This window comes from Gastrolobium bilobum, unplaced genomic scaffold (genome assembly GCF_033153095.1).
Source record: "Gastrolobium bilobum isolate Gb01-03AN ecotype WA unplaced genomic scaffold, APGP_CSIRO_Gbil_v1 utg113508, whole genome shotgun sequence".
NCBI classification, from domain to species: Eukaryota; Viridiplantae; Streptophyta; class Magnoliopsida; order Fabales; family Fabaceae; genus Gastrolobium; species Gastrolobium bilobum.
In genome coordinates this window covers 20,263-31,732 of record NW_026899367.1, presented here as the reverse complement: position 1 = coordinate 31,732, position 11,470 = coordinate 20,263, and the positions used below count along the sequence as shown (strand labels likewise).

At 33.9% G+C, this 11,470-nt stretch overlaps 1 protein-coding gene across 1 annotated transcript; it reads right to left on the bottom strand.

Moving 5' to 3' along the window:
* Positions 1 to 423: 423 nt before the first annotated feature.
* LOC133289987 (protein ALTERED PHOSPHATE STARVATION RESPONSE 1) lies at positions 424 to 9,062 on the bottom strand. Its single transcript, XM_061488031.1, has 6 exons — positions 9,002 to 9,062; positions 7,093 to 7,858; positions 5,737 to 5,921; positions 5,126 to 5,349; positions 4,192 to 4,519; positions 424 to 985 (listed from the first exon to the last, which is right to left on the bottom strand). Exons 2-6 carry the CDS (start codon positions 7,817 to 7,819, stop codon positions 569 to 571), a joined length of 1,881 nt encoding a protein of 626 aa, XP_061344015.1. The 5' UTR covers positions 7,820 to 7,858; positions 9,002 to 9,062; the 3' UTR covers positions 424 to 568.
* Positions 9,063 to 11,470: the final 2,408 nt, after the last annotated feature.

Below are 11,470 nucleotides of genomic sequence, written 5' to 3'. Positions count from 1 at the left end.
TTTATTTCTATATTTATTATGAGATAAGTTATAATTATAATCTATTTTCCCTTACAATCACTTTATTATTGTTGGCCGTTCTTACTTGATAGTTTATAATTTGATTTTGATACAACAATAACAAAAAAAATTACAAGGAAAAAAAGTATAAGTATAACTTCATTCATTTATTATATATTCTTTTTTATAAATCCAATATCACCGGTTAACCAGTGATCCAATAATCTAATACCAACAAGTCAATAACTGTTCCAGTTTAATAACACTACTATATACCCTCTACTTATTTTGAGTATTTTTTTATTTTATTTTTACCTACTTCAACAATATTAATAATAGCCTTCAAAGTCATCCGTTAAAAAATTCAGTATATGGTAGTATGTAGAGTTGAAGGGATACAAAAATGCCATAAAGAATGGCTCACCACAATTTTTGTTTCAGTATACAGACCCTCAAGAACAACAAATTTACATAACCAAAGTATATTTTTTGTGCTCATAAGCATGAAGCCCAAGCTGATTACTCACATAAAAGAAAACAAAGTTTTGTGATGCAATATCAGTGCATTCTACTGGGTTGATTGGGTATGGATAACCTCAATTGCCTGGACTGAAGCACTTGAAAATGCCATCAGTGACTGAAAGAGATGTGGAAGTCTAGTTTTGAGATTATTTAGAGTCATGACTTTTCTACACTGGATAGAATTCAAATAATTTGCTCTCACACTTTCAACTTGCTTCTTTAAGGCTTCTGTTTTGGTTTTTTTAAGATATAATGGATGGTTGGGGCTCATATTAACAGCTATATCTCCATCATTTTCAAAGCTCCATTCAATTTTTTTCTCCATTTCAGCCAGGGAGTTCAAGCATTTTTGCAACCTCCTTTCAAATTTTTCCAACTTTTTCCGCATGTTATCTTCATCAGCCTGTTGGTTGATTATGGAATGGATGGATGACAAAAGGTTTTTTATTGCATCAGAGGCCTCCTGTAACCACACCAGAGTGGCAGAAAATTATAAGTATTACTCTTTCACAAGAAAATTCACTAATAAAATACATTAGACATTTGAAATATAGAGGAAAAAAGGAAGTGTCTTTCAGCAGTAAGTAATGTTTTATTCCAAATAAATCATTTAAGCTTTCCAGACAACATTTGAACACAGCCTTAATATAAGGAAGCAATTAATGTTTTGAAGTCGAAGTTTTTGGACAAAAAAACTATTACAGATGATCATTTAGGTTTTTCACAAACAGCTTAAGATTTTCATATACTTAATTCATGACGATAATATTTTCAAGACTCCATTACTAAAAGGTAGAAAAAAGTGGGACTCAGATGACATTAACCATAGAAGGTTAGCTAGAATAAATATAAGTAGGTGGGTCATTTTTTTCCATCTTTGACAAGTGATATACCAAGTTTTCAATACTGAGAGTACTAAAAATATTTTTGTTAAAACTTTTGTGCATTTTCCATGCTTTGAGCCCAAAAGACTTTTGGATGAGGGGGCATGTTAGATATAAGACCATTCATATGCTTTCACTCAACAACCTAAACTTTCGGAATATTTGCACCTGCAATAATTATTTATGACAGCAAAAAGGCTGCTAATGATGAAGACAAGAAACTAAAGGCGCTGGAAGATGAAATTCTGAATCATTTAGCAAACTAGAGATAGATAGCTATGGGGAAAAAAAGAGAAGAGACAGAGACAGACAGAGAAAGTAGGAACATCAAATTTCTTTATATGTCACCGAAATAACATCCTAATTCCTTACTTTATCTCTTTTAATATAACCACTCTGCCTCTACATCCACACCTATACTGATATAAACTTGTATAGTTCTAAAATACTGTGAAACCTCCCAAGGATGGGCTGCAAGAAACATCCTACCACACTGCACCACTGGCTCTATGCTTAAGGTTGTTTTGCCCCACAGAAGTAGCATAAATCCTATTCAGTTGTGCAATCTATGACAAGCAAAAATTTGAATGGATCCTCTCATGCCTCTTTATAACATCACCATCTTATGTGTTAAATCTCAGTCATTTATTAATACATCAATGATCATAATTTTAATGACAAAATTCATAAATAAATGGCAATTTTAATTGTTGGTCATTGATCTGTCAAAAAATGGATGAGATACATAACATAATCATATTAAAAAGAGACATGAGAGAATCTTTTACCGCAAAAATTACTCCTGGATTACAAACTGTCTTTTACTGTTGATTTTTTTTTTTTTTTCAGATTCTTTGCCACTTGAAAACTGGAAATGTATTGCAGTTTATTTCTCTGGCCTTGACTAAACCATTGTTAAAAAGCATTAGATTTATATCCATAAGTACATTATAATGTATAAAGAACTACAACACTAAACGAGAGATAAGACAGTAGAGAAACAATCAAAATAAACTAATCAAGTAAAGCATCTAAATTCTAAAAGTTCTTGGAGATCCACTTCAGTAACATATGCTAAGGAATCAAATCTGCCTTCAGTTCTGGGAACTGGTTCATTACATGGAATATTTTCTTATTGCTTTCCATCCATAGAGTTAATGGTAAAAAAATTTTTAGTATATTTTAATCCATGAAACTTCTAGTGTGTAAAATAGTTTGCATAGAATACGGACAATATACCCCTAAATCCATGAAACTAAGATCATTTATCTAGGAACACAATCCATGAAGACACTACTTCAAATAAGGAACTACTATTTATGAATTTATGTATGGTCCGAGAGTTCAATTTGAGGTGCTAGATGAGAAGGAAATATATAAGTCCATTGTATGACCAATATCAGAAATTTATCCCTTCATTTCAAATAACAAGATCAGACCTGATTATTCTTAACACATACTACACTTCTGGCTATCTTTGGCATATAAGAAATGCCTTTATTTTAGATAAACCCAAGAGTTTATGAAAGAGGTGTACATAGAGAAAAATTATCATAGTGACGGGTATAGAGCAGTAACAAGTCTTAATGTAATGAGGATGGCAATAGTTTGTGGAAGTGATGGTGTCAACGACCATGGAGTTGATGTCAAATAGTGCTGGCTCAGAATATATCTATATCAGTAGTGGTAGGCTAGTTGCAATGGGAATAATGTCATTATGGTAGTTCAGGTGATGATGATGGTAACAAAGTGAAGGTGGCAGGAATCAAGGGAAGAAATAGGTTAATGAGGGCGGCAGCTATACCCCCATAGGCATAGCTGGAAAATTGTTCTAAACTTTTAGTTAGATCTACAGTAAAATGATTATAAAAAAATATTAAATATGAAAACCATTTGCACCCTCAAGTAAATCATCTTGGTTCTGCCACTTGCAGCAATAGCAATGGAGTAGTGAAGATGTACTTGTGTAAATAATGGTGACTGGATAATGGTGACAACGCTAGGGTAAATAGTGATTGTAATGGTGAGCTGGTCGTGATAACAAATGATAGTATAATGCAGGTGACTCGAAGTGAGGACGGAAAAGCCAACAGCGATAACATTGATTGGACTCATAACCACTTGGTCAAAAAGGCTTTGAAACCATGCCAAGAACCAACTTAACCTAAAAGCTTAAGTTATTTAGAGAAAGCACAAGAATGGTTTATATCTCTTAACAATTCAGACAAACCAAATTCGATATACCCTATACTACTCCATACTAGTGAAGCCAAGAATGCTTGTCAAATTCTGAGTTAACTTATAGTCATAGGTCACCTAATCATGTTAACTCACATCAAAACTCAGACCTTGACAAACTCGGTTGAACTCGCATAAACAGACAGAATTAGCAAATTCTTGAATCTGCCCACAAGTTTACTAGCCTGAAGCCAAGAAGTGCTTAGGCTAACTTAGTTTTGTTTCTGTTCTACTGACTGAGACAAAACTAAAAACTTTGAGCTATGCCTTAACTGTATTTTCTTGGAAGTGCAGAGCCAAGGGCCAAGTACTGTAGGTGGAAACAATAATAACAAAACAATAAGGAGGCAGCAGTAATTCAAGAAAAACAAAGCAATTATAATAGTTTGAATTTTGGAAAATAACACTGAAATTTCCCAGAGTTGAAAGAAGACGTAAATAGAATAGCAAAACAACTCCCCTAAAAGAATTTCTACTTCTCCCTTCAGAAAAATGAACAAAACACAAGGGAAAAAAAAGAGGGACATCAAATTTTAGGCATAAGTACCTCGTCAGGTAATTCCTTTAGGCCAAGCTTCCACTGTTCACAAATGGATTGAATAAAGGAGTGATTGCTACATTCATGGCCATCCCTGAGGTGGTTGGTAAGCTGGATCCACTTACAGAGGGTCATTACGTACTCCTGTTGAGATTTTACGAGTTTGCAAAAGCTATTATACCAATAAGAGGCCTCGGTCTCGAACTGACTTGTAGCCTGCTGACGATAGTCAGAATTTAGTATTGTGTTAAGATTATCACTGAGGTTACTCAACTGCTGGGAGATGAGTGCTTGGGTCTGATGGCACTCTTGCATTGTACTCCACATTTGCGCCAACCTGCAAAACAAACGAAAGTTTAAAGCAAAACCCAGGAGAAGATTCAGATATAATTATTACACTGTTCAATTGTGTTCCCCATCTGCCTCCTAAATTACTTGATATTTTCAGAAGACCCTTCTGTTAGTACATAGTGTCCTAGAGACAATGAGTCAGATGGACCCATGTAATTCTTTATTAGTTATGACTATATTTTATGAATAAAAGCATTATTTATCTTGTTTCATATTGCATGTCTCAAATATTGAATATGAGTAACTAGATAAAGCCCTTGGAATGGAACGAACGAGTGTCACATTGAGGATTTGTGATAGGGATCACGATCATGAGGGCTCAATGACACCACACGTCCATTGCCAGAAATATGTTCCTAGTATAGAGATACCGATAATGGGCATTGGTGATCTCGGGTAAGACTAGCACGACTCAGCTACTTGCATGGAGATGCAAGGTAGAGTCCTCGTGAGCTACGTACAGTCACCCTATTTCTTGATATATTTCTTCAAATATCTTTAAGAAGATAAAACAATATAGCCAAACTAAATTTGATACTATCACGTCATTAAGTTGGACTAAGTCTAATGCACCCAATTCTGAGAAACATACCCTGCAGTTAATGCAACCAGTTGGGGTAAAAGCTCCTCATCTATAAGTTCCAGAATTGATGTTGTTGTTTCACTGATGGTCTGCCGCAGGCTTATTAGTTCAGAATCCAACTTCTCAACACTTGTTCGAGTTTTGTCGATCTTGACCAAGTCAAGGTTCTCTTCCTCTTGTTTTTGCAATAATAAGGACTTCCTCTCAAACTCCAATTTGGCAATTCCCTCCTCCTACATTATATGATATTTGAACAATGAGAAAAGAAGGGCATTCATGTCAAAGGACTTAGAATCCATAAACAAAGATTTTTCCTTCAAATGAACGAAATAAATATAATGTTAAAGACAATTTTGAAATCAGTTTTAATATAATGATCGTAAAGTGCTTATCAAGCTCAAAGGAAAATTCTATTGCACAACTATAAGACTAGTGATGCAGCCATTGGGCTCTACCCAAAAACAATTTAAGAAAGGTCTTTTTAATTATTTTATCCCTCCATGTGGTTTCTTTGGTCTTCCTATACTCCTGGTAATTGGACTAACTTTCGCATCTGCACTAGACAGAGATATAAAAAACCAGCACCCTGGACTGCTCATTGTTCTTACAATTTGGCTTACCTTTAATGCCTTGAAAAGTTTCTTCTCTGCGGCATATAATTTTTTGAGTGTGGCACAATGAGCTCCGGGCTTGCATGGTTCACTAGGACTAGAAAGCTCAGCATCTTCTTTGGTGAACTGGTGTGACTTAGAATACCAACTACGTGACAATACACTGAAGACCTTTGAAGAATTGCCTCTCTTCCCTACAAATAACATAACCACAATAAGAAAATTTTCACTGCCCATACCACAGAGGAAATGAATGATCTCAAAAAATAAACATCAACTATAATTCTGCCACCAGACATGGTGCATCACAGAAAATTAACATGTGGATTAAGTTTGATAGGTGGATAAAATTCAGAAAAATTAAGAATAGATTAAGCAAAATGTATAACATTTAGTCTTCATGACTGTCTTCTACAATCATTATTTTCCCTATAAGTTATCATGTTTTATATGATTAAGCGCTTATCCATTGTCCTAGTAGTCTAAGCGCTTCCTAATCACTATATTGCAGTCCGCAATGTGAGGTAGTAGTTACATCATTGTTTAAACTTAATTCATGTGCAAATGACAAGAAATCATGTAACCTTACTGAAACAGTAATCGACACAGGCGAGAAAGAGAAAAGTGTAACATTTTCAAACAACAGGTAACACGAATTCTATTTTTCATTTTTCATACAATTATAAATGGATCAAATCCACTGTTCTAATTACAATTGTATCCTGTAATTTTTACAAATATAGAAAACTAGATGTAAAAATCATAGTAAACAATTTAAATGGGCAAGTGAAAAAAATGATGACCAAATCAAGACCAATTTATCGTGTCCTGAACAATTTTAAATAGTACCAGATGAGATTCCTTTCAAAAAATAAATGCCAAGTCATGTGCTAAAATTTATTTATTGTGCAAGTTAGCTCATGCAAACTCTAAATAAGACAATATATTACAATGTCATTTGAATAAAATTATTAAAAAACAAGAAAGGCTATTACAAATTACATTTCATAAAAGATAGCTTAAAATGAAGGCTTCACAACTTAATTGTTTAGATTTATCTACCATTGCAAGACTGTCTGTGACCTCTGAAAAATGCAACAAAACTCTTCAATAATTCTAATACCTAATGAATTCAGAAGTTATAACAAAAGCTGTGAAATCATACATGTAATCATTTTTTAAAAAGAAATAACTAAGCTCAGTTTTATGAGTATTAAAGACATGCATAATGAACATCAAATGAAACAATGTAAGTTCCAGTACCGAAAAGACAGGAAGCAAAAGGTAAGTGCAAGCCATCGCAACACCTAATAGATCATTATGGAACTTCCATAATCCTAAAGAGCAAACAGTAAGAAGCCTTACTATTGTGATGCCCAGAATTCTGTCGCAGAAGAGTATCTCCTCCACTGATATCAATAATAACAGCAATTTCCTTTATACATGCCGATGCTTTCAGGAAATAATCATCTAACTCTTTACCTATACCCTCCAATGTTTTCCCACTTCTACCAACCACCATAAGCATAGCTGTAGTTTCTTTTCTATGCAAACTCATTGCACAGGAATTATCATCAACTGGTTCTATGTACTGTTGCTTCCCACTACGTGATTTTGTAACAGCTTCCTCTTCTGTGTCTTTATCAAAGTCTGGTTTGGCTTCTTGCCAATCATCCACCTCAACTGGTTCTACTATTTCTTTTTTACCAGTGTGTCGAACTAGCTGCGATGAGCTCATACTTGGATCAATTTGCAGTGTAGGAACATTGTTGTCATCATTCTCTAGAGTTTCCTCCTGGGAGACTTGCAATATAGTCTTGTCAGTAAGAAAAGAAGGCCGTGGTGGTGGTAGCAGATGAGACAGTGGAGAAGATGGCTCAGTCAAGCCACTAGAGGCAATTTCAGATTCTAATGTATCAGACTCAGTGAATTGCCTAAGGGTAGCACCAGTGTTCCTCAATGCTTTCAAATAAGCTAATAGGGAATCAGAAAACTCCCCTCTAACACCAACCAACCGTTTCATTACCTTCTTCCTCTCTTTGCAGATGCCAAATTTCTCATCCTCATCAATACTTGAAAAAACACAGCCCATTTTGCAAGATTGATGATCAGTTGATAACACTATCTACAGCTGAAGGTAAGAGATGTCAAAGAGAACCCAATCAACAGTGTTTTTAGACTAATTTTCCAGAAAGATCAAAGGACAGCCTGGGAAATTTATAAAGCAGCAACTTTGACCATTTCTATTCATTAACTGCATTTATATTTTACAAGAAGAGAAGCATAGCTAGTTTTACACTTTTCATTGCATCAGGGTCTGGTTACAATAACTCTTGGATTAAGAAGCTCAAATGTCACAAAGGTGTCCAAAATGCTCTCTTAAAAGGATATTGTAAATATTTTCAAGTTAACTATGGAATGATCTTTGTATTGCCAAGAACTCAGTTGGTTTGCTTCATCAATAGATTCTGGTAATTCAATAATCTTTACAACATCTGATATTTCAACAACCAAGGATTCTCACCTACAACAACAAACAAATATATAAACCACAAGGAAGACACAAAGTACAAAATCCCCAATTTAAAACATTTCACAGTTCTCATAGCCAAAACGCTATTTACATGAACTAACTTACTTAACTCCCTGCTTCATTGATTTTTCCAATGTATTTCTTGCATGATTTGATAAAACCTCTATAACTAACCCAGAATCTGGAAAACAGTATGTTCATTACACTCACCAGGGACCACAGAAAAAATAAGAAAAGCACAACATAAACTACTGCCATGAAAAAAAAAATAAAAAAATCTGCAAATAAAAATTTAGAGATTCCAAGAGAAATTCAAATGGGTCTCACAAGTCTGAGACAAAGATTCTTAAACTATGGAGAAAATCTTGAGATTAGAAAAATAAGAGAGAGAGAGAGAGAGAGAGAGAGAGAGAGAGAGAGAGAGAGAAACAAGTATTCTGACATAGAAGCTGTCTGAAACAGACCACTGCTCTACTCTGCAATGAATACACAAATCTAGTTGCTACTCACCCCTTCCATTCCACAGGCATTTGGGTTATGCAAAATGTCAAAAAAGAAAGGTGAATCTTCTCATTTTAAAAAGGCATTCAAGAGAACCCCACTTTGTTCATGCTTTACAAAACACACACAGAGACCCTCGAAACCCGAGAGGATGAGAAGCATTCAAAGAAGAAGAGTGGCACAAAGACCAAAGCAGAGAGAGAGAGAGAGAGAGAGAGAAAGAGAAAAAGACAACAATACCAGAGCATGCAGCAGCACATGCTTCAACTCCTATAGGTTTGTTGTTTACCATGGAAGGGTGTGTTCTCTAGCATAGCATGTGGCACAACACAACAACATAATGCAACTCGAGCTTTGCAAAATTGCAAAGGGAAAGAGTTAAAGCCCAAAATGAACTTGTAGAGATAGAAACATACCACTTTTCTGAGAGCTTTATATTCATTGACTTGTCTTCTGTCTTCATAGTAAAGTGAATATATAATTTGCTAAAAAGAAAATATTGTTAGTTACGTTGTTTTAGTATCTAAATTTTTTGTCTATATTAATTGATAATAGAACAAGAAGTGAAATTATTAGCAAATTAATTTAAGAAACTAATTTATATAGTAAAAAAGTTTTAAAAAGTAAAATAACACAATGAACTTAACAATAACCCTTCGCTTTGTTCATTTGATAAGTGGGATTCCGAGCCAGCATAGTGTTATGGAATTGATATCTTAGAGTTTAAGATACATATAATATAGTCATTAGATTATTAGAATGTTGGGCAGTGCAGCTTTCCTTTTTTAACTTTTTGACGTCATGCGTCAAATGCATGGCTAAAAAGTATTACTTTATGACCAATCGATGGTGGGTGATAATTATCGTCTTTACATTGGCCAACCAAACTTGAACATTAACAGACCAATGTTCCTTGCAATTTCTTTTGCTTTTTTTTTTTTTTATAGTATATTATTTCATGGATGCTGGCAGTGGCATGCTTATCCTTATTACTTATTAGCTAAGGGAACACACGTGCATTTAATAATACTAGCACCTATATGATTTTGTATCATTGGAGAGCCATTCATTGCCAGGCCTTAGGGCCCTTATTTTTAACATGCTAGCAAATTTTCTTGCAGTTTCTTTCGCTTCATATTTAAATTCTTTTTAATATATGGTGTAAAAAAACTTATCAGTCATATGAGTTTAAGTCATGCATTAGAATATTTTTGGTACTATAGTCGCATGGAGTAATGGATATAACTTTCATTCAAAATAAAATTATTATTATGTATTCTCGAAAATATATAAATATATATTTTTCTTTTTCCGTAAAAACCATGTCAACACAAATGTTTATTTTTATTAGATGGATATAAGTACTACAATATAAGTACTCAAGGGTATGTGTAATTCGAGGGCTTGGGCCCATTATCTTTGTGATAAAAGTCCACTTTTTTTAGACTCAATATACTAGACGGCGAAGTAGTTCTCCTGAAGTTCATGCATTAAAATAACGGTTTAATATGTCTTTCATATTTAGGAGATAAAATTATTTTCTATACACATATAAAAGTATACGAGATTCATATTTTTTCTTTTTTCTTTTCACATAGGCTCACACACTTATCAGAAATAATTTTATCTCCAATAACATTAGAAACATCAAACCCTTAAAACAATCATGGGCCAACGACCAAAGTGCCACACTTTTTGCAAAAAATTACCTGAATGCCACGCTTTGCATTTTTTTTCTCAAAATGCCACGTCACTTAACTCGGTACAACACCTGGCAAGTTAGGTGTTGACACGTGGCTGAAGATGCATGGCTGGCCACGTAAGCCGCGATTAGGTGGCATCAAACATGCTATGCAGCATAGCATGTTTAGTCAGCTTCATACACGTGACAATTCTGACACGTGGCAAACGTGCTATATAGCACAGCATGATACGTGTGTCATAAAATAATTTAAATTAATATAAAATTAAATTAAAATAATTAACAAACATAAATTACATTTAATTCATTAACACTCATAAATTAAATTACATTACTTAATGGTTCAAAAAAAATTGACTTAACTTAAACTAATTCAAATGAAATTAATTAATACTCCTAAAATAATTAATTAATAGTTATAAAATAATTTAAATTAATAAAGACTGAATTTAAATTAAACTAAAGTAATTAATTTAAATTATTTTATAACCATTAATTAATTTTTTTTAGGAGCGTTAATTAATTTCATGACATACATGTAACATGCTATGCTGCATAACACGTTTGTCACGTGTAAGAAAAGATGACTAAACATGCTATGCTACATAGCACGCTTGCCATGTGTCAGAAGCTGACTAAACATGTTGTGCTACATAGCATGTTTGATGCCACGTAATCTTTACAAGGTCATGCACTTTCTGCTACGTGTCAATACCTAACTCGCTAGGTGTTGTAGCGAGTTAGGTGACGTGGCATTTTAAATTTTTTTTTGCAAAGTGTGACATTCAAGTAATTTTTTGCAAAAAGTGTGGCATTGTGGTCATTGTACCAACAATCATACTACCTTATAAACTAAGCAAACGTCCATGCAAATGATAGTCAAGCCACCATTTACATAAGAGTCGCCACTTTATTATTTATAAAATGAGGAAAATCAAGCCACCATAACTTCGGTATTGAACCATTAGATGAAGTTTATGGACAAAGCTGTGAGTTAGTAATGGCTT